This window comes from Centropristis striata, chromosome 4 (genome assembly GCF_030273125.1).
Source record: "Centropristis striata isolate RG_2023a ecotype Rhode Island chromosome 4, C.striata_1.0, whole genome shotgun sequence".
NCBI classification, from domain to species: Eukaryota; Metazoa; Chordata; class Actinopteri; order Perciformes; family Serranidae; genus Centropristis; species Centropristis striata.
In genome coordinates, this window is record NC_081520.1 from 30,705,280 (window position 1) to 30,732,658 (window position 27,379).

The 27,379-nt window shown below is 36.6% G+C and overlaps 1 protein-coding gene across 1 annotated transcript; it reads left to right on the forward strand.

Moving 5' to 3' along the window:
• The first annotated feature begins 434 nt into the window (after positions 1 to 434).
• On the forward strand, positions 435 to 22,630 carry alkbh8 (alkB homolog 8, tRNA methyltransferase). The gene is made up of 12 exons (XM_059330459.1): positions 435 to 619; positions 1,376 to 1,509; positions 2,386 to 2,486; positions 3,583 to 3,714; positions 4,664 to 4,759; positions 5,038 to 5,142; positions 7,516 to 7,586; positions 15,832 to 15,938; positions 16,230 to 16,390; positions 17,798 to 18,072; positions 20,732 to 20,881; positions 21,782 to 22,630. Exons 1-12 carry the CDS (start codon positions 482 to 484, stop codon positions 22,526 to 22,528), a joined length of 2,217 nt encoding a protein of 738 aa, XP_059186442.1. The 5' UTR covers positions 435 to 481; the 3' UTR covers positions 22,529 to 22,630.
• The last annotated feature ends 4,749 nt before the right edge of the window (positions 22,631 to 27,379 follow it).

Genomic DNA, 27,379 nt, shown 5'->3' on the forward strand with positions numbered 1-27,379 from the left:
CCTCAAAATGTAATGAAGTAGAAGTATAAAGTTACATAAAATGGAAATACTCAAGTAAAGTATAAGCACTTTTTTGTACTAATTGTACTTAAGTACAGTACTTGAGTAAACCACTGGTAATTAATATACAAATAAGTTTCTTATAGTGTTGTGCTAATGAGCCATTATCTGATGCTAAGTTTTGGTGAATTGAGAGGAAATTTAGAAAAAACTGGAGTAAAATGTGGACCAAAATGTGTATTTTGAATGTTTTCTTCTCGTTATAGAAGCAAAATAGCCCAAATACTACAAATGGTAGTAGGTCGCCTAATGTTATTAGTTCCTCTTGTGTTTTTTATGCTTTAGGTCAAAATATACGCTCTGAAAGGTTTTTTTTTTTAAAGAGAAGCAACGCTGGTGCAGCTTTCCCAGAAGGACAATCGTCGGGAACTTTCAGTTTTTGATGCTTGTGTTTCACCCGGACTAAATAAAATAACGTACAATGGATGCCAGTGTGGAAAGCAACGTGAAATCTGTCAGGAGAAGTAAAGAGGACAAGAAAGTTCTTCGTAAACAGTTAAAAGCCAGTCACACTTTGCTGAAACATGAAGGCATCAGTACAGTATCGCAGCCTACCAAGGTAACAGAAAATGAACATTTATAAACAGGAAGTGGCGGCGAAGAGAGCTAGCTAACATGTAGCTTCTTGTAGCTACTCCTTTTAAAATGTATTGATGTTAAGCTATTAAACCCAAGAAATTCAACTCAGTGGGTTAAGGTTTAATGAAGAAAGCACACTAGTAGGTAGCTTACTCCTTTGCAGTCATGACTTTAAAGAAAAGAACAATAATAGTAGTTTAGGCTTTTAGGGAACTCTTAAGTTGCTGCCTTACATTTTCCAACCTTAAATAATAGTGTTGTGACAGAATGTGTCTCAGAACACAACAGCCAAGTTGCTTTAATTAATGAATTACCTTAATATATTGACAACAGGAAATTGGTGTCACCAGAAGATAGCAAATGAAGACATCTTTGCCTTTGCCTCAGCAGAATCAATCATGATTTGTGTTGCTCAGGAGTGCAGAATTTAATGTTTTTAACAGTATCTAGTTTTTCCAAATGGTTTATATTTGGCATTTTAAATGGGACATGTAGGATTAAGTGATTTTGACAGAAATATCACAATTTTAAGCATCATTTAGGTAACTTCTAACAGAAACTTCCATAACCTTTGATCAATTAAAGGACTTTTGAAAATGTTCAAATTTCAACGATGTGACAAGTTTCTTTCTACAATAAACAGCGATCTTTTAAAGAAAGCATACATTAATAATGCCTGTTTTTTTACAGTTTGAGTCTTTATAAATCAACCGACCTATCTCTGTCTGTTCTCCAGAGTTTGGTGGTGGCTAACGGAGGCCTGGGGAACAGCGTTAGTCGAGAGGAGCTGTCTGCAGTGATGAAGGAGATGGGAGAGCTGGAGGCGCTGATCATGCCCCCTCACAAGCCTTACGCTTTTGTTACATACAGGTACAGCTGTTGAATGGACACTGCTATATCACACCTGAATGTGGAATTAATTAAACCACTCTGGAAGATTTTATTTTATATATTCTTTATTTAACCAGGTAAAAGTCTCATTGAAACTAAAAAAAACAACCCTTTTTTCAAGAGAGACCTGGCCAAGAAAGCAGCATAAAAAGAGACAAGTTACAACATTTAAACACAGTTATCATAAACAATTAAATACAAATCCAGCATCACAACAACACTGAAGGATCCTCAGTAGAGACTTATAAGGAGCTGTCACACCGACCTAGGGTTTTGTTTGTCCTTTAGAATCGATTTGAATTCACCGATTGTGATCAGTTCGGACAGTTTCAAGTCCTTTTGCAAAATGTTCCATGATAAAGGGGCATAACTAAAAGCTTTCTTACCTAACTCAGTTCTCACATTTGGCACCAGCATCTGTTCAGTATTTTGAGAGAGTACACCATGTTGAGTTTGGTTTTGACACATGTATGCACACAAGTATGAGGGGAGCAGCCCAAGAATAGATTTATAGATAAAAACTTACCAGTGAGACTGCCTGCGAACATACAAAGATGGCATTTCAGCCGTGGCGTACAGAGTACAATGATGTGTGTGATTTCCACAGCCAGTAATGAAAAGCAGAGCACAATGATAAACACAGTCCAACTTCTTAAGGCTCTGATTAGTAGCATTCGTAAAAGGCAGATCACTGTAGTCCAGTAAAGGCAAGAAAGTTGCAGAAATCAAATGACTGATAGAAGAAGCAAGATTTGATTCTGAAAAAGAATCCTAATTTTAGTTTCAGCTTTGTCATAAGGCTTTCAATATTTTGGTTTAAAACTCACACGCTTGTTATTGTCCTTCTGTTTCCAGGTGTGAGGAGAGTGCTCGGAAAGCCCACATCCACCTCAACGGGGAAAAGCTTCAATGCGGAGAGAACAGCGTCACACTCTACCTCAGTTATGTCGACTCAGGTACTCGCCTTAAACAGTGACACACACAGACACAAGCACAAAATACTGTGAGATTGCTCCTGATGGTTTTAAGAATTGTTAACTACACACTGTAACTGTCGTATAACTGATGACACCAAATTGATTTGTTCGTGTGCGTCATGCTTTGGAAATCTTGTCTGAGAAAAATAACAGATTTTTGTAGCCAGTAATAATAATAATAATAACTTTATTTGTATAGCACCTTTTAAAAACATCAATTTACAAAGTGCTTGGACAGAGAGCAGTTAATAACACCAAGAATGATGCCATAAGGCTAAAAGCAACTTTACATTAAAAGGAAAAACAATAAGAGACAGAGGAGGAACAATCGCAAGACATTCTCAGATACGCAGAAAAAAAAGGTAAAAGGAGTAAAAAAAGTAAAAAGTGAAGTCGTAAAAAGGAGTGGTGAGATAGAAAGCATTACATAAAAGCAAGTCTATTAAAGTGGGTATTAAGAAGTGATTTAAAAGAAGTTACTGACTCTGTGCGCCTTATCTCCTCGAGCAGCTCGTTTTTTATTTCAGTTTTTTATTTATTTCAGAAAAATATTGTCCTATTTTATTCCATAGGCCATTTTTATTTAAGACATTTTTTTAATGTAAATGCGCACTTTATGGAGCTTTGATTTTTTTTAAAAAGGTACTCCTGCTGTTATACAGTATTTATGTTCACTTAAATAAACACTTTCAATAAAACTACTTGTGACATGTCATGTTTGACTTTGATTGAACATTTGCTCTCACTTTACAATAAAAATATCAGGATATATATCGTATATCAATATTCAGCCTAAATCTATCAGGATATGACTTTTGGTCCATATCGCCCAGCCCTAAATTACAGTAATCTAAACAGGAGAATATAAGACTGTGAATTACTTTTTCCAGATGAGAGGGTAACAACATGGGTTTGATTGTGGAGATGGAGATTAGATGGTAAAAACAAGACTGGACAACTTTTCTAATGTGTGGGTCAAAAGGAAGGCTTGAGTCAAATGTGACTCCCAGTTTTCTAGCGGTGGACTTAATGTAGTGTGATTCTTACTGTATGTTCTGTTTATGTGTGTGTGCAGTAACCTGTAAAGAGGAGGCCTCTGTTCCTCTGCCAGAGGGATTAGTCTTGGTGGAGGATTTTGTGTCTCTGGAGGAAGAAGCTCTGCTGCTCGCTGCTATAGACTGGTCGTCTACTAATGATGATGTCACCGGTGAGGGGCTGCATCATTTGCAATGTCTGTTTGTGTTTGGTTCTAGGAAGTTTTCTAAAGGTACATTTGTTTGGACTAATATAATGATAACAACAAAAATAGCTGATAAGAATTTAAATTTTTAAAGAGCTGATATCTAAACATTTTCCATGGTTTTCTTGATAATGATTTTGGTTATTGTCAAGAAAACCAAAAGTGACTACCGGTAGATATCAACTCTTAAATTAAATTAAGATATTTTTGTTGTTGTCATTATATTTGCCAAAACAAATGTACCTTTAGCTATTCCAGGCATTAAAATGAACAAGAAATTGAAGAAAACAATGGTTTAATAATTTTTTCCATGACTGTAGATATGGAAAACAAAATAAAGAATATAAAAAATAAGACATATACATCCATTATATAAACATTATATTTGTACATTTCTGCTATTTGGCATTTATAATTAAAATATATTTTTTGTGTTTATTTGTTCTGTTTTCTGAGAGTACTTTGTATTTTGCAGATATTGCACATCGGATAAAATATTTTTTTTGCATGCTAAATAGATCAAAAAGGTTGCTGCATGTAGTAGTATGAACATCAATGAATAAATATATTTTAATATATGCAGAGATATACACAGTATAGTAATAAGTGGTATATGACATATACAATGGTGCATTTTCAAATCAGGCATTTACAAAATTATAGTTTGCAAAATTGTGCACCAGAACACTAAGATGACAGTCTTACAAATGAATATAATAATAATAATAATAACATATATATTATGATGCATTATTATTATGCCAATGATTATGATGATGATTATTTTTGTTTGTATTATTATTATTAATAATAATAATAATAATAATAATAATGTATCATTCAAATGTACAAAACTATTCTATACAATTCATATAAAAAGTTCAAGATTTGTTAACCTCATTCTTCTGCCTTGTAGCTCAGAAAGCTCTGAAGCACAGAAGAGTCAAACATTACGGCTTTGAATTTCGCTATGACAACAACAATGTGGATAAGGACAAGCCATTAGCTGCAGGTAATTTTTTTTTTTTTTTATTTAATTTTTTTTCTTGTAGGGTTGTATTGTCATAATTTAACATATTTGGATATTCATTTCTCTTACAATAACATTTTTTCTCACTGATAACAATGCTGTGTCTTCAAATCCTACTCTTCTTATTGTTGTTATTATCTAATAATGTTTTTGTGCTCTGCTGGGAGATTTAATTGCAATAACATATTTGTAACATAGTAACATATTTCATTATGCCATGAGGTGTTCTCTTCAGTCTGCTGCTGTCTGTGTGTATCCAGGTATTCCTCAGGAGTGTCTACCTGTTCTGGAGCGGTGTGTGAAGAACAAACACATCGACATCATGCCAGACCAGCTGACTGTCAACCAGTACCAGTCTGGACAGGGTGAGTTATTCTACAGTCATGGAAACAATTATTAGACCACTTTTTTTCTTCAGTTTCTTGTTCATTTTAAAGCCTGGTACAATTCTGCCCTACCAAGCCTAACTGCAGTAACTACATTTTTGGTCGAAATTGAGTAAAAATGAACTCCTTGATGTCTGTTTTATCTTGTGACAACAATTTTGCTTTCAGAGAAATAATCACATAAAAATCGCAGTGGCTACAAAATCCAACTCACAGCCAAATCAGTTGGCTTGTATTTCTTATTTTGTATTTCTTCATTGTGTTGATTATTGAAGACAAGAATAATAGAAATTATAAGTTCATTTGATAGGGAAATTATTATCTAAAGGCTAAAATATAACATTACTTTATAATATTAAGTCTAAAATACACAAATCTTTGAATATAATTGTTAAACACTTTTAAATACACTTAAAAACAAAATCAATTTGAAAATGTCTATTCACTGAAAACTAAATACAAAAGCTAAAGAAGACAACAAAATTGTAGTTACTGCACTGGTTTTGTGCATTACTATTGGAACCTTTTACAGCAAAACCAGAGTGCAGTAACTACATTTTTGGGGTCAAAGGTCAAATAAATGGTCATGATTTTTTAGCATAAAAATTACATCATCAATACATGTAGAAATAAGTGTCATAGTTTGGCCAGTTTAAAAAACTTTAAAGCATTTTTTACCCTTTGAGTAGTTACTGTAGTTGGACTTTGTAGGGCAGAACTAAAGGTACAAATATAGTGATAACAACAAAAATAGCTGATAAGAGTTTAATTTAAGAGCTCATATCTAGCCATTTTCCATTGTTTTCTTGATAATAATAAAAATCGTTATCAAGAAAAAATGTAAATTATACTCTTATGAGCTATTTTTGTTGTTATCGTTATATTTGTCCAAACAAATGTACCTTTAGTTGTACCAGGCGAACAATAAACTGAAGAAAACAAGGGTGGTCTAATATTTTTCTACATGACTGTAGTGGTGGCATTTACACCACAAGGGGGCAGCAGGACCTTTCAAACATGCACCTAGGAGGCTGATAAAAGTGTTTGGTTCCTTTCAGTCATTACTTTAAAGATTTACTACTACGTTTTGCTACTGGCAAAACTGCTACTTCAGGGCAGAAATAAGGATTCTGTTAAATGACAGGTTAGAAATAATGCTTCTTAATGTTCAAGCTCAAGTACATAAAGTCCGATTCATTATTAAATGTCAGATTTATTTTAGTGTCACACATCAGTAAAGGTTCAATTGTCTTTGTCAGAAACACAACCAAGTTGAAATTAAACACTTTTACATTTAAAGAACCTTAATGTAGACTTGGACGATATCTATTTTTCATACTGCATACAGGTGCATCTCAATGCATTAGAATATGATGGAAAAGTCCATTTCCAGTAGTTCAAGTCAAGCAAGTATTGAGTCATATAGATGGACATACTTTTCAGAAGACAACATAAACATATCCTTTTTAAAATTGATCTTTTGTAAAAAAAAAAAAAAATGAGACAGTGAATTTGAGGTCTTCATTAAAGGTAAGCCATAATCATTATAATTAGAAGAAATTAAATAAATGGAGACATGAAATGTTTAATTCTGAGTGTAATTGATCTATAAAATGTGTTATTTCACCTTTTTGAATTAAATTACTGACATAAATCAACTTTTCTATGATACTCTAATTTATTGAGATGCACCTGTACGTGAAAGCTACTCAGTTTAACATCCTAGTGGTCAGGGTTAGGGTTAGAGTTGCTACATCACCTGAGTTCCTCCTTTACACCCCAAATGATGGGCAGTGTCACCAAAAACTGGGGTCCTAGGACATGGTCCTGAAACTGCAGCTTCGAGGAACATGCGGGAACTTCTTGTGGAACGTGTTGACCAATATAATCCGCATAAATCACCTAAAGCTAGCATCTCAGTATCAGTTTGAGAGAAAGAGGCTCGTCTGTATTTTTGAAGGTGTTGAGAATCATATATTTATTGTTTAAATACTAAATCATTATTTTCTTTTTACTTTTTGTTATTTTATTTCCCTTTTAACTCTAACTCTGTTTTTAAATTGAGTTTTTATAACAATTTTATTGTTTTTTAGTATTTTGTTTTCATTGTTTTTATTTATTACTTTATTTGTGAATGATTTTTATTGTATTTGAATAACTGTACAGCACTTTGATCAACTGAGGTTGTTTTTAAATGTGCTCTATAAATAAATTTTGACTTGACTTGACTAAATAAATACCCTAAATTTCTGTAAAATACTGTGATACCTTGATACCACCCAGACCTACCTTGATGCATTTCAACCGGTCTAACTATTTCAAATCTACATGTATATTTTCTAATATTTCCAGGCATTCCTCCTCACGTGGACACTCACTCTGCCTTCGAGGACACCCTCCTGTCGCTGAGCCTGGGGGCAAAGGTAAAAAGTCCATTCATGCTTTTATTTCTTCTAGACATCAGCAAACTTAAAATCCACAAACTCCAACTAATACAAAAACGCTGTTTCCAGGCTTTGGTAAAGCTTTATAATAAGGTCCTTAATAACCATTAATTTACAAGTAATAAGGCATTGTTCTCGCTTTAGATCCGGTAGTTGGAAAAAGCATAGTTAACTTATAGTTAACTTAAAATAGATGAGCAATAAAGTATATTTTAATATCAATAAGCAAACAAAATAAGATTAATAAAGGCATGGCAAAGACATAATGGGTGGGTCATGGGTGTTTGTAATGCTATTATGAACAATTATAAGATACTCATGAGGCTTTTATTAATGTTCTTAAGCATTTGCAAACTGTTAACAAGTTTCTTATTAGTGCTTATAAATCTCTTATAGCCTGCTATTAGCTGTATTATAATGCCATTATTAACACTTATATAAGTTTATAAACACACAATAATGTTAATAAGCATCTTGTAAGGATTTACAAGGGCCTTATTACTTGTTAATTAATGGTTATTACAAGGACCTTAATATAAAGCGTTACCCAGGCTTTTAACTCGCACTACAAGAAGTGAGCACATCACACCAGTCCTTGCTGCCCTCCACAGGTTACCTGTGAGTTTCAGAATCAAGTTTAAGATTTTTACTGCTTGTTTTTATTAGATTATTATATACACGGTTGGAATAATTTTGTCTTCAGACACAATCCTCTATTAATTGTGGCTTCATGTTCATTGTGATATGTTTGGAAGAGATTGATTAATAAAGTTTTGAGAAGATATACACTATATGTCAGGAATAAATGACATTGTCACAAGCATTTCATGGAAAGAGGTAAAAAAATATTTTAACTTTTTGGCAGATTGTGTATGTTCCAAATATATTATTGGATTATTATCATTAATGCATTTTAGTAAGCAGCATTTTAATTTTCTCAAGGTAGGGCTTATTTTAACTCCTTAATACTGTTATAAATGTCTAATCACTATACATTTGTCATGTTTTTATGTTAAATCTCGACCTGAAAAGTAACTAAAGCTGTCAGCTAAATGTAATGGAGCAAAAAGTCAAATATTTGCCTCTAAAATGTAGTGAAGTAGAAGTATAAAGTTACATAAAATGGAAATGCATAAGTAAAATACCTCAAAATTGTACTTAAGTCCAGTACTTGAGTAAATATATTTAGTTAATTTCCACCACTGGGCTCCTGCTTACATTAATACTTATTTACTCACTTTTATTGTATTGCCTTTTATTGACCTTTTCCTTGTTTTACATTGTTTTATAAATTGTTTAATTGTTTTATTTTTGTGTTCTTAATTGCATTTTGTTTTATCATCAAGCATCTTGTAACTAACTTTAAAAGTTATTATTAAGTCGTTAATGGGCTGATTTAATGGACCAAAAGTCATATCCTGATATATTTAGGCTGAATATTGATATACGATATATATTCTGATATTTTTATTGCAAAGTGACAGCAAATGTTCAAAGTCAAATATGACATGTCACAAGTAGTTTTATTGAAACCGTTTATTTAAGTGAACTAAAGGTGAAGTCAAATCAAAGCTCTATAAAGTGCACATTTAAATAATGTAGATCATAAAAAATATCTTAAATAAAAATAACCTATGAAATAAGATAGGCCAATCTTTTTCTGAAATAAATATATTTATATGAGAAAAGAATAATGAACATTACAAAAGAACTAAATATGACAAACCCTAGTAAGGGCAGCATTTATATATAAAGAAAGAAAAAAAAACTATTTGATATATGCAATATGGTCTAGTTCCATATCACATTTAAAAAAATATAGAGATATTTTTTATATTGATATATCGCTCAGCGGTAAGTCCGCCAATCATTTTGCGTGTGTTCACAAACTCCAGCTAACTAACCAGAGGAATTATCGCTACATGCTTGTGGGTTGGTAATTTACCTAACAAATGAAATTCATCAATCAGTTCGTGTGGCCGGTATCGACCATAGGTGCTCGAGGTGCAGTCATCAATAATTCAAATCAAGTTCCGCATTTAAAGATAAAAAGTGTTGGACTGGAGAAAATCAATAATCAATCAAATAAACTGTCACCCCACTGAGTGAGATTCATCGGTCTCAGGGGGAACAACTGTCAGAGAGTTGTGTGTGCAATAGTACAGTCATGGAAAAAATTATTGGAACATTGTTTTTTGGATGGAAGGATGGCTATTAAAAGAACAAGAAACTAAGTTCAACCCTTCTGAAACTGCGGAAACAGACATTGTTGACGTATGCTTTCTTTAAAAGTTTGCCGTTTATCGTAGAAAGTAACTTGTTGAATCGCTGTCAATTAAGTCCTTTAATTGATCAAAAGTTATGAAAGTTTCTGTTTGAAAAAGTTACCTAAATGATGCTTAAAATTGTGATATTTCTGTCAAAATCACTTAATTCTACATGTCTTATTTAAAATGTTACCCAATATACACACCAATATAATAATAATACACACACACACACACACACACACACACACACACACACATATTTTTAGGTTAAAGGGCATAGGTTGCTGTATAAACAAATACTTGAAAAGGAATGCTTGTTGTAGGTGTGCTCCTTGTATATTATATAGTATGATAACATTACTAGTATTGTTTGAAATCTCTGAAGAATCTCATCATAGTGTACACACACCGGCAGTAGCCCCCGTGGCCCTTTCAGAATTTCCCCAAAGGAAATTTTCTAGTTGTTGTTATCATTATATTTGTCCAAATAAATGTACCTTTAGTTGTACCAGGCATTAAAATGAACAAGAAAACAGGAGAAAACAAGGGTGGTCTAATATTTTTTTCCATGACTGTATGTTGGGAGTTGCCGTTCTTTTGATACTCCTGAGAACATTTGGTCACCTTTCTTGCTACATCTCATTCTTTTCTCTCTCTCTTTCTCGCTGACACTATTATACTCTCACACTCACTGTGGCCTTCAGCTGTTACAGTATGTAGTTAATGACGCTCTTAGAGGTCTCTCCCTGGTTGAACGAGAGTTTGTGAACAATTAATGTACAAATTTTCCTTTTGAACAGTGGGTGTTGCTAGGCCTGTCAGGATAATTACTATATTGACTTATCGTTCGATATATAAAAATGGACACAATACTTTTTTTCTGGACTCAATATATTTGCTTTTTGTGCTTTTTGTGTTTAAAGTAAAGCTGCAAATGTTTGACAGGCAGCACAAATTGCCAAAAAAACTATATTTACCAAGCAGCCATTCCAGCTGTTATTTTTTATAATGAAATAATATCCAATCAATTCCAATCTACTTTATTTATATCACACAATTTTAGCAAACACAAGGTTTCCAAAACACAATACAAAGAAATAAACAATAGAACCGTAAAGTACAATAATTTGAGGTTGAATTTTTTGCGGTTGAATTTTTTGAGGTTGAATTTTTTGCGGTTTAATTTTTTGCGGTTTAATTTTTAACGTTGAAAAACATTCAGATACATCATTTCAATGCATAAATATTCAGTGCTAGAAATTCAATGTCTTTTTTATTTCAAACTCCGATGACACAGATTAACTTCCATAGTGACAGGCCTAGTGTTGCTCTGTCCGAGAACGTTCCATGTCTGGCGGACTACATGGTATCACCTGGAGCTGGTATGCTGGTGTAGTCTCTGCAGAGTGACGGCTGTAGATGAACGCCCATCTGTCCCTGCTTGTCTGAAAAAGCCGGGGCTCTATTAGCAGTCAGCTGTCATCTGTCACAGCATCTGTCACACACACAGGCTGACAGACAGCATGTGTGTGTGGTGCAGTACAGCATGTTTTTGGTCCAACTCTTTAGTGGACACTTACAAAATGTGTTTACAAAAAGTGTACAGGAGGAATATTATATCAGGCGTTTAGGGAAAAAGGCTTCTATACTGAACAGAAGAAAGAAATAAAAAGGCAGATTTCTTCCATCAACATGTATACATCAAACTAATGCAATATTTGCTAGTGCTGGGTGATTATGCAAATGTTATTTTTAATAAGGATTTTATCATCCCATGATTGTTGTGCCGCATTCTGCTTTTTGTTTTGGTTTAGTCCTTTACAGCTCTGTGCTTTCGCCTCATTTAAATATAGTTTACCAATATGTTGAATATACTTTATGTTTAGTGGTATTCAGTAGGTTTTGGAAGCCATTTTTCAACACATTACTAACCCAAATTGTGACTCACAGTCACATTTACTCTGGTTTTGCTAGTATTTTTTTAATCTGTGGGTGTAAATGCCATCCGATTCTTCAGTGGCTCATAAAATGTCACTGATGTGATTTAATTGTGTGCTTCCAAAAAAGTAAGAAGTCACGATAACTTAGTGTCATCGCTGATTAAACATGTGACATCACCCGTTGGTTTGTGGCCCGTTTGAGGCATCGAGTTCGGCGTTACACTCGTCACCATCTTGTTTCCGATACGGGGAGCAGACCATATTTGGACTGTGGAGGGGTGAAAGGGATCTGACAACACTGACTATATGCCTCTCTACACCTCAACCTGACTGACTCATGTTAGCATTAACTGGAGCAGTAACTGGGATGTTAGTTTTGGCTAGCAAAAAACAAAAACAAAATCGTTACTTACCTCAGAAAAATGAGCAGTGACTCCTTGGAGTGTCTGTTAGTCCAACCAAACGCTGAACAAGACATGTTTACTGAACAAAACATTCAAATAAACTGTCATTAAGTCAAAATACAGTGAAAGGGTCAAAGTTATGAGACCAAACTGCGAAACGTCCTTTTTTTATATCTATATAACGTTGTATATAACTTTATTGACACGTTGCTGTGGATACGCTTTGTTCTGCTTCTCTCCTGATGATGGCTCACCTTGTTAGTGACCTGTCAATCAAAGGTAGCCACGCCCCAAATCATACGATTCTTTATCTTCTATTTTCTTCTAAATGGGCCATTATTTACACTATTAACATCAAATTGTCTTGAAGAAGATTTTTTATTCATGATTGAGACCATAGTTTTGTCCTAAAAAATGTTTCTGTGGTAGTAAATCAAGTGAGAAGTTTTCTCATTTTGTATTGAAATGGATGGACCCAAATGCTTCTGCAGCTGCCGTCAGCGCCCCCCTGCTGGAATTTTTGGTAGAATGCAGCTTAAGACACTTTGTTTGCCTCCCTGCTCAGACCCGGAAGTTGCCGTCGTAATCCGAGGACTGCATACTTGAAATCCACTCTATTTAACGTCGTAGTAGTCAGGGTTACTGCGTCACCTGAGTTCTTCCTTTCTGTTGAGGTTCATTGAGCCTATTTGTGTGAAAAAAAACACCGCTGGCTACCTGTGGGTGTGTGGGTGTTTGGTGTGTCTGCTGTGCGTTGTGTTAAAGTGTGTGCGTGCCAATGATGAATAGTCTTGTAGTAAAGTGTAGCTGGCAGCATCACCATCGACTTAGTCACATTCCACTGGCTTCATTGATTGGTCCATACTTCTCAGACGGGAACAAGACAGTCCTTCCTGTCCTGTGTGCATGTGTGTCAGTGTGTGTGAGAAAGAGAAAGATTCCAGTTGTGGTTTCAGGCAAAGATCAGATAATTTGCTGGTGTTGCATGTACATCGCTCTCTTATAATCATACACAAACACTGATCTGTCTTTCTCTTTCTCACACACACACACATGCACATGCGCACACACACACACACACACACACACACACACACACACACACACACACACACACACACACACACACACACACACACACACACACGCACGCATGCACATGCAGACACACACACACGCCACTACTTCACAAAATCCAATTTTCCTGCTGTCAGAAGTTGGAGGGAAGCAGTTTGAAATTGTGTAGATGTAATTTCCCAGCAGAGCTCATGCTGTTATGCTCTGTAAGGAAACATCAGGATCAAACAGCAACGCTGGGGTGGAGATGCTGCTGCTGGTTGTTAGTGAGTGTGTGTGTGTGTGTCTGTGTGTGTCTGTGTGTGTGTCTGTGTCTGTGTCTTATTGAATGTCTCCTTTACCTTGTCTGATCTTACAAAATTTTTGCACTCAAAAAGGGTTTAAAAAATGTAATAAATTCCCAATAATGCAATTAGGTATTGCATTTAATTACATTATTGGGTTTTATTACTTTTATTTAATCAGGTTAAGTGCAAATTTATAACATTTACAGGCAGGAAAATGAATGCATTATTGGGTGCTTGGGGTCTGAAGGGTCATGACATGGTGATATAAAAATGAAAATTTCTGGCAGGGTCGTGCAACATAAAAATAACAACAAATACATTCATTAAAGCCGCTTTATTTTTTTATTGGATTAAAAAAAATCCCATTATAACTTCTAAAAGGAATTTTACAATAAATTCTGAATTGGTAAATGAAACAGTGTCTGCCTTGCAGTGTGTGTGTTTGTACGCGTGCGCATGCTTGTGTGTTCTATCCATTAATGTGACAGTTCGGTGGTAGTGTGATAGTAGTTGTTAGTTTTTAATATAAATACAGTTGCTACAGACAGGGGTAGTTAAACCAGCATTTGTTCAATAAATATTTTTTCAAAGTAATACTGCATGAACAATACTTTTGAATAATTCACTTGATACATAAGTACTGGACGATTGAAAAGTAAATTGGATGCCGTAAAGCTTCAGCTGTGTAACAACAAGACCTAATGGAATACACAAGAACATGATAAAGGATAAGGGAAGTCATTAACTTTCTCCCTGAGAACATTTTACAAGACGTGACCAACAATTCTAACTTCTTGTGTTACATTATGGAGCAGCACAGTGGTGATCTCACGGTAGAAGCTTCCTCCCACAGTTCAAACACATGCAGTGAGGTTTAACCCTAGAACTATATTTGGTAACTTCAGGTAATATTTTGAGAAAAAAATTTTTTTTTTTGCAAATTTACTAGGTCAAAGTGGCAAATCTACAAGAAAAAGAGTCGCAGATTTAAGAGATTTAAAGTGGCAAATCTGTGCGAAAAAAGTCGCAGATTTACGAGAAAAAAAGTGGGGAAAAAAGCAACTTTTTTCTCCCAGATTCACCACTTTAACCCTTAGTAGGACACTCATTGAAATACTTGCAAATTCCAAATTTCAACCCTAGAGAATATTGGAGGGTATTACATACAGCCAGAATGTGTAAAAAAAAACATACAAAAATAATATTTTGAGAAACAAGTTTACGAGATTAAAGTGGCAAATCTACGAGAAAAAAATGCGTAGATTTATGAGATTTAAAGTGGTGAATCTGTGAGAAAAAAGTTTTCACACTTTTTTCTTGTAAATCTGCAACTTTTTCGTACAGATTTGACGCTTTAAATCTCTTAAATCTGCGACTTTTTTTCTTGTAGATTTGCCACTTTAATCTAGTAAATTTGCAACTTTTTTCTTGTAATATTACCTGAAGTTACCAAATATAGTTCTTTGCCTGATAAAGGGTTAATTGGTGACTCTAAAAGTACAAAAGTATCAGCATTAAAATGTACTTAAAGTATCAAAAGTAAAAGTACTCATTTTGCAGAATTGCCCCACTCAGACTGTTTTATATATTTTCCGAATACAGATGATGATATCTAACCATTTTCCATGGTTTTATTGATAATAACCAAAATCATTATCAATAAAACCATGGAAAATGTCTAGATATCAGCTCTTAAATTAAACTCTTATGAGCTATTTTTGTTGTTATCATTGTATTTGTCCAAACAAATGTACCTTTAGTTGTACCAGGCATTAAAAAAAAACATGAAATTGAAGAAAACAAGGGTGGTCTAATAATTTTTTCCATGACTGACTATTGGATTATCATTGATGCATTTATGTAAGCAGCGTTTTTTCTCAAAGCAGAGCTCATTTTAACTACTTAATATACTGTAATGAGGTTTAATTAAAAAAACAACAAAAGTCAAATCACTTTAAATGTATCATGTTTTTATGTTAAATCTTAAAACTGTCAGCTAAATGTAGTTCAAAAAAGTTCCATATTTGCCTCAAAATGTAGTGGAGTAGAAGTATAAAAATATATAAAATGGAAAAATGTATTCTGATATCAGCAGTTATATTATAGCAGTACACACATACAGTACGGACTCAGACTTTATGCCTCCATTCTGCTGTGTTTCTTAAAGAAATGGATAGTTGTACCTGTGTGAGAGAGTGACTGATGTCCTCATGTTTCCTGAATGTTCTGTTGTTCTTGTAACGCAGACGGTGATGGAGTTCCGTCACCCCGATGGTTGTCTTGTTGCCGTGGTGTTGCCAGAGCGGAGCCTGCTGGTGATGAAGGGAGAGAGCAGATACCTCTGGACTCATGGGTGAGCTGCACTCTGTCACACCCTCACTGAGTGTCATTTTATCTCAACATGATGTTTAGTTGGATTCACAGAGGAGTGACAGCTCTTTTCTTCCTCTATTGCACTGAAGTGGAGCACAGAAAAGCTGAATTTATTGATGTTTCTCTGGGCTACATTCAGTCTGTCTGTGGTCTTTAAAACCAGTGACAGGCTCAGGGTTTAGTAACATCTTCTGATGTTCATATTAAATACACCAACTTCACAGCTTCCATCAGTTTTCTTGAGCTAGTTAACTCTTTTATCTTCTCTCAGGATAACTCCGCGGAAGTTTGACATGGTGCCGGCCTGCGACCCACAATCCCCTGCTCATGCAACACCTGACCTCGGCACTCAAAGCAATCTCACTTTGAGCAAGAGAGGCACCCGCACTTCCTTCACTTTCCGCAAAATCAGACATGAACCCTGCCGCTGTGGTGAGGATATTGCAATCGCACAGTAAAACACACCAAAGACATACACTCCTGAACAACATCTTAAGATGGGGGGGAAAACTTACAAGTAATGGCATTTCGCATTGGTAAAACATGACCAGGTTGTAAGTAAAACTTCAAAATGCAAAAAGAAGAAACAGGAGCAAGAGACAATCGAGTCTGCAATTTATTAAAAACTGAATTTAAACTCAAACAGGCTGTTCATCAGTTGGTCAAACGTTTAAGACCATAGCCTTAAAATGTCAAAATCTGTGCAAAAATTTGGCTTTCACGTCATTTTCTATCAGACATTCATACTGTCATGATGTCCTGATGTCAAAGGCAAAAAGGCTTTCCATCTTTCAATGTGGCAGGACTGTTGAGCCGCACAAGCAAATCGTCTCCCAACGCGCCATAACTGCCAAGGTGGGATGCAGTAAGACAGTCGTTTTAAATTCCTATAGGATCTTAAGGGTTATGGGACAAAAAATTCAAGTGGCAGGCCCTCGTCTGTGCGGTGATGACTGGGTCTTTCAACAGGACAACACTACAGTTCACAACACCCGCCTGACCAAAGACTTCTTCCAGGAGAATAACGTCGCTCTTTTGGACCATCCTGCGTTTCCCCCTGATCTAATCCCATTGAGAACGTTTGGGGATGGATGGCAAGGGAGGTTTACAAAAACAGACGTCAGTTTCAGTCCTTGGATGCTCTTTGTGAAACCATCTTCATCACATCGAGAAGAGTTCCCACCAGCCTCCTGGAAACACTCAAATGCTGCATGCCTAAACAAATTTTTGAAGTAATCAACAACAGCAGTGGAGCTACTCACTACTGAGTCCTTTTTTGACACTTGTATATCTGTTTTGGGTTTTTTGGGGGGGCTATGGTTTTAAACTTTTGATCAGCTGATAAACAGCCTGTTTGAGTTTAAATGTAGTTTTCAATAAATTACTTACTCTACTTTTTTTTTTTTTAAATCTCTTACTCCTGTTTATTCTTTTTGCATTTCGAAGTTCTACTTACAACCTGGTTATGTTTTACCAACCCAAATTGCGAATACTTGTAATTTTCTTTAGATTTTGTTCAGGAGTGTATAATACAAGGCAAGGCAAGTTTATTTATATAGCACAATTCGGACACAGGGACATTCAAAGTGCTTTACAGGGGCAAGATTAAAATACATAAAACACATTAGAAGACATTTAAAAGCGAATTTAAAAAAAAGAGAAAAAAAAGTGAATTAATAAAACATTTAAGAGCGAATGAATAAAAATTACAGTTTAAGATGGAAACAGAAAAGTCTTCAGACTTGATTTAAAAGAGCTGAGAGTTGCAGCAGACCTCAAGTTACAGTCTGATGGACAGATCTGTCTCACCGTTCTTCTTCCCCCTCTCTTCCTCTCCAGCCTTCCCGTCTGCCTGTGACAGTCAGGGAGCTCCCCCAGCACCCTCTCCCCCGTCTCCTCCCTCACTGCCCAGTTGCCATGCCGACGCAACCCTCCTGGAGGAGGAGTATGTGCACCGGGTGTACGACGCCATCGCCTCCCACTTCAGCAGCACCCGCCACTCCCCCTGGCCTCGCGTCTGCCACTTCCTGAAGTCGCTCCCCCCTGGCAGCGTGCTGGTGGACGTGGGCTGTGGGAACGGGAAATACCTGGGAGTCAACCCGGAGCTGATGGCAGTGAGTGTCATCACCATAATGTCTGTAATTCTGTGATACTTCAGTTATCCCTGTGGGCTAATTTCATTTTCTGTTGCGGTTTTATTGCTAATGCTTCTTAGATTTTCCCCACTGTAAAACGCCACACGACTTTATGAGTCATTTATGTACAGAAACATGTTATAACTGCAGCCGCCGGTTCACAAACAGTCAGCAAATCGGTTGCAGCGGAGATGGAATGGGGAGCATTTCATGGTTTTCTTGATACTGATTTTGGTTATTATCAAGAAAACCATGGAAATGTCTAGATATCAGGTCTTAAATTAATCTCTTATCAGCTAATTTTGTTGTTAGCATTTTATTTGTCCAAACAAATGTACCTTTAGCTGTACCAGGCCTTAAAATGAACAAGAAATTGAAGAAAACAATGGTCTAATAATTTTTCCCATGACTGTACATCAATGCTCCTCTCCATTTTCATGATTTTTGGCACTTTGTCATCAAAACAACCACCACACAACCTGCATTGATGAGGTATTTTCCTGTTATGTCTTTGTTGGGGATGCATCATGATGAATCTGCGTTTACGCTACCAAATATGGTCAAATGCATTCTAGGCGGGGCATATGTGTGAACGTAGTATATGTTTACTTAGGATCCAAATGTATGATAAATAAGAACTTTCATCTGGTTAAAAATCATATTGGAAAATGACCAAGATCTAAAAAATAGTAAAACTATGGCTTGAAACGGGACAAAAAGTAAATTTATGACGGCTTCTGGCAGACAACCACATTGTTGACACATGCACAAAGGGGTTATGACATCATTGACTAGTTGTTATTAGACATTGTAATGCAAAAGAAGGTACATATTGACCTTTAGTCCATACATAAACAAAAAAGTAAACACGTTTGCTGATTTTGAGGGGAGTTATCTGCTGGAACTATTTAAACATGATGCAGTAAGTTGGCTTTAGAGAGGTAGACTCGCTGTTTTCTCCTTTTTTCTGTCTTTACACTAAGCAAAGCTTACAGTCTTGTACATAACCTGTAGACATGAAATTCATATTCAGTTTTATCTTCTTAGAAAGAGGGCATGAACTTTAAGCTAATGTCCCAAAATGGTCAAGTACTTCTTTAAATAAAGTCTCTTTTGCAAGATATAGATAAAAAAATATATAATTTCAAAGCTTTGTTTCATTGCACTTTCCTTGTTTGTTTACCTTTTTGCGTTTCTGACAAGTCATGTGGTTAATGCTAATCAGAAGTTTAAACTTTCACACAAAGGGAAATATCTTTAATCAGTTTGTTTTAAAGTCATAAGCGTTGTGTCCCTTTTACAAACCAGCCAAATCAACCAAAATAATTCACCCAGGGATGATGTCCTCGTTGCTGAGGCCTGTGCTGCTCTCACTCTGATTTCTGCTGGTTGTCATTGTTTGTATTAGCTCAGTTTCCATGGCAATATCCTACATTTTCTGTTTACATATGCACACTGGGATATTCATGTTTGGGATTTGGAGGTGCGTGTAAGCAGCTTATCCTGACTCAGACGGTAACCATGATAAATCATTACTGAGAACACCGTGAACATGCAGGTCACACACCAAGTTTCTGAGAACAATCTGGCTGTTTTTTTCTCTCCTAAATTTGTTTCATTTCTGCAACACTTTCGTTTTGTCCTCTATGTTTTTACCCTGTCTCTCTTCCCTTTACACTCTCTCTCCCGTCACAGATTAACACTGTTGACTTACCCGGTTTAATTGAAATGAAAAAGCGCGTGCGTGCATGTAACACATTTTGTGTGCATACTTGCGTGTGTGCATGCGTGTGTGTTTGCATGTCTGTAATAGGTTGAGTGTGTGTGTGTGTGTGTGTGTGTGTGTGTGTGTGTGTGTGTGAATGTGTCTGTAACTCTGTGTGTGTGTGTGTGTGTGTGTGTCTGTCTGTAACTGTGTGTGTCTAACTGTGTGTGTGTGTCTTTCTGTAACTGTGTGTGTGTGTGTGTGTGTTTGAATGCCTGTCTGTGTGTGTGTGTGTGTGTGTCTGTAACTGTGTGTGTGTGTAACTGTGTGTGTGTGTGTGTGTGTCTTTCTGTAACTGTGTGTGTGTGTGTGTGTGTGTGTGTGTGTTTGCATGTCTGTAACTGTGTGTGTGTGTGTGTGTGTGTGTGTGTGTGTGTGTGTGTGTGTTTGCATGTCTGTAACTGTGTGTGTGTGTGTGTGTGTGTGTGTGTGTGTGTGTAACAGATTGTGTGTGCGTGTGTGATTGCATGTCTGTAACTGTGTGTGTGTGTGTGTGTGTGTGTGTGTGTGTGTGTGTGTGTGTGTGTGTTATTCCTCTCTTTATCACCTCTGTTTCTTTGGGAGAAAGTCATAAGAACCTGATTGAATTGCTTCCTGAGACTAAGTGATCATTACTGTCTCCACTTGCTGCATTTCCCTGTTTTTCTCTTTCTGTCTCTGGACTTTATCTTGTCTTGTTGGCCTAATGTAGGATTGGACCTCTCTGTGTGATTCTGTGTTTTAGTATTAATGGGCTGAAAACAGAAAATAAAAGAAAGCATCCCTCCAGTCGTCTGAAAATCAGACTTTCATCTGTCCTTGTACATGTTTAGCCCTCTCTGTTCTACTGCTCCTGTGTGTGAATGATTGTGTGTGTGTTCTGTCTCTTTTCAGGTTGGTTGTGACCGTAGCAGTGCTCTGGTTCAGATCTGTGCAGAGAGGGGTTTCCAGGCGTTTGTCTCTGATGCTCTCAGTGTCCCTCTGCGGACAGCCTCCTGCGATGCCTGCATCTCTATAGCTGTCATACACCACTTCTCCACACAGGTACACAAGTCTATCACGGTTATAATAGTTTTCGATTTTTCATTCGTTTTAGTTTTAATTTCGTTGTGAATTTTTTTGTTTTCAAATGTAGTTACTTTTAATTAGTTTTTAGAGTGAGTTTGCTAGTTTTATTTTAGTTTTAGCAGTTTTAGCGTTAGTTTTAGTTTTTTGTATTGAGTGCGAGATTCAAAGAGGTCATAATACATATTGCCTTTATTTCTTTTGGCTTATCGTCTTAGCCCCAATAAGGTCTAATAATCTTATCAATATATTTGCCCAAACAAACAGGCATTAAAATGAACAAGAAATTGAAGAAACCAAGGGTGGTCTAATAATTTTTTCCATGACTGTATAGTGATTTTGATATTGTAATTTTTTGAGCTGGAATGAAAAAAGACATTTTTATGTGGATTGTGCAGTGATTTTTCACCACGCAAATGAACTAGAGAGCTACTTTCTTAAACATTAAACTTATTAAATAAAATGTAACATTTTTATACATTATACAAACAATGTATTATTACATTACAATTACTTTTATTTATCTGTCGGGCACAAAATATTATTGCAACGTTTTAGGATTTTTCAATAATATACACGGCACCTTTCCAGCAAATTTAATGAAAATCAAGCCAGCAGTCTTTCTGTAATCCTGCTGACAAACGGAACGAAACCGAAAACATGTCTTCCTTGGCAGAGGCAATAATTATTTTATTATTATTTTGCCTGAAATCATGTGATTGTTCCAAATTCTTTATCAGACAGATAAGAACCATGAAATAGTCAAGCAAAACACAGACAAATTTAAGCAAGTTTAATTTAATTTTGTGTGTTTTAGTTAAGTGGGTTAGTTATGAGTATGTAGAAAAAATGGTCAAATAAATAGTTTGTGTGTTGTAGGAGCGGCGGCTGGCAGCAGTGAAGGAGCTGGTGAGACTTTTGAAACCTGGAGGCCGAGCACTTATCTACGTTTGGGCTTTTGAACAAGAATACAACAAGCAGAGGTCCAAGTACCTCAAAGAGCAGAACAAAGAGCATCCTGAGACCCACAGCGGCAATGAAAACACACCAGACGACAGACAAGAGCCAGACAGGAACCTGAACATCCACACCAGCAGAGATTTAGAGCACAACGACAGGCCTGAAGACAACACACAAGACGTGACTGATGGCAAACTGAGTGTGCACACCAACCGCACAGCCTTCAACACCCAGGACCTTCTGGTTCCCTGGCATCTGAAAGATGGGAAAAAACGGGTGGAGGAAGATTCAGGAGAGAGTAGAAAGACGGATAAAAGGAAAGAGAAGTCCAAAAAGACTTCAGGTAACACCTGTGCAGACTCTAGTTTGAGTTCCATATCCCCATTAGACTGTAACGCTGACTCCAACAGCTCCTCTGGATCAGGTCTCCACACCAGTGAAGCCACTCACAGCCCAGATTCTAAACTCAGTCCAAATGGCGACACGAGTCAGACCCCAAGCTCTACTCTAAAGTCGGAGAGCAGCCCAGCGCCCGTTTTTCACCGCTACTACCACGTTTTCCAGCAGAGGGAGCTGGAGCAGCTGTGTGCTCAGGAGGCTGGGGTCAAAGTGCAGAGCAGCTACCATGATCAGGGAAACTGGTGTGTTATATTACAGAAGGACTGACAAACACTTGTGAATGCTATCTAAATAAAGTCTAAATTAAAGGATCCTTTACTTGTATTTATGCAGAAATGCAGTGAAATAAATCTCATGGTTTTATAAAAATGCCTGCCTGTGTTGTGCTCTTACTTCTTGCATCATTCCTATAAAGGTTACATGACCTGAATAGTCCTACAGTTCACTTCTACTGATAATGAATGCAACAAACCTGGAGGTAATTCGACTTGATCCGACATTACTTTGAGCATCCTGAGTTCTTCCTGAACGTCTACATATGTGTTTTGTGAAGAAAAATTAGGAAATTGTCTTTTAAGAGCGATCAGAAGAAACTGGTTCCTCTGCTTTCCTCCAGAAATGTTCCCTCCCCTTTACCATGGCGGTCTATGAGGCTCTTGGTGCATGTTGGTGGATCATCTGTGCATCTTACGCCCAAACTATAACTCTGACAGCTTTAGCAGACCAATGTGAGTGAGAAGACGAATATTCTTACGTTTCTATGTATAAATTATTTCTGTAGGGTGGCATTTGCGGCCTCGAGCGCAGTTTACTAAGTTTTTCTCTCCATCATCCACTCTAGACTCTTCATAGGGTAACATTGGGGGGATTTTTTGGCGTGTTTTTGCCGAATAATTTGAAAAAACTTTGCCGAAACCCTTAGAAAAGTCATAGCACACTTGTCATGGCCAGGACAGTCGATTTTGATATCTTTTTAGTGTATGTGCGACTAAAACTCTGGGAGGAGTGGTCAACCAAAAAATACACGGAAGAAAAAGGTGAATAGTATATAGTGTGCTCTTACAAGCACACTCAATTCAGTATTTGTAGGCATAAATCAAGTTCTTAGCAGCCCAATGGCACAAGCAGAGTGCATACACTGTGCAGTGGATTGCCAACAATAATCTTTATCTCACTATGTTCTGTTTTTTCAAAGTCAGATTGTTTATTGCTCTTTCCTTCTTTCTTTCTCAGTCACACACGTTCACACTACATCCTGTTAACAAGATAAGTTTTACCAGGCAGCGGTAAAGACACAGTGAATTGTGGGATAATGGGGTATTGATGGTGGCGGAGAGTAGCGTGGTTGTTTGTTGTGGCCCCTCTGTGGCAGGTTGGTAATTGGTCCACGGCTCCCAGTAAATTACCCCTGTGGCACCTTAATCCTCCGAGACCCACACAGATGCTGGTGCTGAGGCGAGTGATGGTTTGGTGGCTTTTATTGACAGTGGTTTATTGATTAAGGTGAAGCAGTCATCATTGTGTGTGTGTGTGTGTGTGTGTGCGTGCGTGCATGTGTGTGTAGAGTATTATAATGCATGTTTGTTGTTGTTGAGTCTGCCGCTTGACATTTGAAGCGATAATTAAAATTTAAAGGTGTTCCTTCCCCAGGTATAGCATATTGATTTAACAGGCTACAAGACATTTAAAATCTTCAGCTCACAGGAGTCAAGAGACATTTATACTGAAATAAAATGTAACACTTCCTTCCCTGATGCATTATGTATGATTGTGCAGCGAAAAGAGACTTATTTTTCCATGGTTTTCTTGAAAATAACTAAAATCATTATCAAGAAAACTATGAAAAATGGCAGCTCTTAAATTAAACTTTTATGAGCTATTTTTGTTGTTATCATTATATTTGTCCAAACAAATGTATCTTTAGTTTTACCAGGCATTAAAATGAACAAGAAATTGAAAAAAAAAATGGTCTAATCATTTTTTCCATGACTGCAAATGCGGGTTTAATAGACTACTTAAAGAATGCAGGTGCCCCAGTGTTTTAATGAGTGGCGCTTGTTCTAGCAAAAACAAGTCTTAATGCTAAAGCATATGGCATTTCAGACAATAACATGCTGTGGCAACAGTTTGGGGAAAAATCCTTTGCTGTTTACTGGAGTGCACAAAATAAGCTCCATAAAGAAATGTGCTTTTTAGTTTGGTGTGGAAGAACTTGGCTGGCCTCCATCCAACACCTTTGGCATTAACTTTAATAACAAGGGTCGAGGCTGTCATGGCAACTTATATATGCCCGTGGCTTTGAAATAAGAGTTTCTGCAATCTTGTAATTTTACAGTTTCTACTGCTTTTATGAAAAATCTTGTCTGTTTTAAGGGTCTAATTGAGGATAAAGATAAAGAATGTCTTGTGCATACAGATGGCAATGTCCTCTTGGGCAAAATTTATGATTTTGGGCTGTTTAAATAAATATTCCTTAAAAATGTCATAGCCTATACCAACAGTCATATACATAGATGCCATATCACCATCTCTTTAACATTTTTACTGGTACAGGTAAAACACAGGTTACAGACTGGTTGAGCACATTCTGAGCTACAACTGGATTTACCATCCTGTTTTCAGCAGGTTTACACATACAAAGATGCCAGCGTCTGTATTAAGGTACAGATAATAACTTTCTACACAATGCAGAATGGCCCATTTCAGTTTAATTTATATATTTGGATTATAATTAGTGATGCATTAATCTGCACATCACCTTGATGTTGCAGCTGGGGCAAGTTGGGGGATACATTATCATTTATTTGTTGATCATATTTTTTTAAATTATTAATCAGAATGTTCAAAGTTACGGAGCCCCTAAAGGGACATGGTGAAAATAAAAAAAAACTTTGGTTTCTGGTGAGCATGAGATACTTTTCTCGTGCTCACGAATAACCAAAGTTTTTTTTTATTTTCACCATGTCCCTTTAGGGGCTCCATACAAAGTAACTAAAATGATCCCATCAATGTAGTGGAGTAAAAAAAACAATACAAAAATTCTGCTCTGAAATGTAGTGGAAAGGAAGCATAAAGTAGCAGAAGAAGGATATTCTCAAGTAAAGTACCTCAAAATAGTAACCATTGCAACCAAAAAATTGCAAACCTGGCAGTAACACTGGACAATAAACTTTCAACCTACAAACACCATCATTTTCAAAAGGAGCCAACAAAGACTGTCTGTAATCCATAAATTTAAAGGACTGTGTGTTTCCCCTCATCTTCTCCTCCTGCTGTACCGAAGCATCATCCAGCCCATCCTCATATACTGCTCCTCCTGCTTCTTCAACATACTAACTGTCACCAACCGGGCAGTGGTGGACTCAGAGGGGGGGCAGGAGGAGCGACCGCCCCCCCTCGTGCCTCCATGGTTGAAAAAGCGTGCTAAAGTGCCCTCTAGAGTGGTGAAAACGAGAGGAAGTGCCTTGACTGCCCTTTACACATGCAGGAAATGATTGGGTGCCCTCTAGGGTGCCCCTTCATACAAAACCCCCCATACCCCCATGCCCCCGGACCCCTCTACATGGTTTGGTTCAATGGTTTTAATTGTCAATACCATATCATTAATTACTTTAAGCTGGACCTCTTTTAACTTAATGCTAATTGTAATAAAGGATGAGGACTATTTCATCATACATGATGCATCATAGCTTTTGTGTGCTGGTGGGGCCCCATGTTGTACAGAATGTGCCCTTTATATTTTTTCGCCCCTGCCCTTCAAACAGTCTGAGTCCGCAACTGGGCCAAACTCACATGCATCACCAACACTGCTGCCAAAATAATCAGACTCCCAACACCCAGTCTCACAGAACTGAACAACAGGGCCATCTCACGCATTACAACCACAATAGAACAGGACATTACACATCCGCTCAACCAGGACCTCACCACACTGCCTTCCGCTCGGAGGTAAAGAACTATAAGGTGTAAAAAGGCTCGCCTTGGGAAAAGTCTGATCCCGGCAGCCATCGCTGCTCTAAACACAAGAGCACGATGAGCACAGAATCCCAAATGAACATCACATGAGCAACTCATTTTTCCTATGGGTTGTTATGTTCTTTTGCCATGTCATGTTTCTCTGTCATGTGTTGTTGTGTGATGTTACGGCTGATCGTCTGTGGTATTTGTTAAAATGTACAGTGCTGTGAAAATGAATTTTCTCCTGGGGACAATAAAATCTAATCAAATCTAATAGTGAACGGTACTTGAGTAAATGTACTTTGCTACTTTCCACCACTGAATGTTGTGTCACATAAACATATACTATTTAAATATAATTGCTTTCACATCACAACAGGCATACTGTATATGCACATATTTCTATTATAGTTGTATACAGTGATGGAAAAAGTATTCAGATCCCTTACTTCAGTAAAAGTACTAATATCAAACTGTGAAATTACTCCACTACAGTAAAAGCCCTGCATTCGCAACGTACTGAAGTAAAAGTACAAAAGTATCAGCATCAAAATGTACCTAAAGTATCAAAGGTAAAAGTACTCGTTATGTAGAATGGACCCACTCAGATATACAGTCTAAATATGTTATTAGATTATTTGTTGTGATGTATTTATGTAAGCAGAGTTTCAATTTTGTAAAGGTATGGCTCATTTTAACTATATACAGTCATGGAAAAAATGATTAGACCACCCTTGTTTTCTTCAATTTATTGTTCATTTTAATGCCTGGTACAACTAAAGGTATATTTGATTGGACAAATGAAATGATAACAACAAAAATAACTCATAAGAGTTTAATTTAAGAGCTGATGTATAGACATTTTCCATGGTTTTCCTGATAATAGCCAAAATCCTCATCAAGAAAACCAAGGAAAATGGCTAGATATCAGCTCTTAAATTAAACTTTTATGAGCTATTTTTGTTGTTATCATTATATTTGTTCAAACAAATGTACCTGTAGTTGTACAAGGCATTAAAATGAACAAGATACTGAAGAAAACAAATAGTCATATTTTTTTTTCATGACTGTATATGCACATATCTTTATTATACATGGTGCTGCCTCTCTGCACTACAATACCCACAAATCAACGGTTGACGTAAACGGCAGCGCTTTACG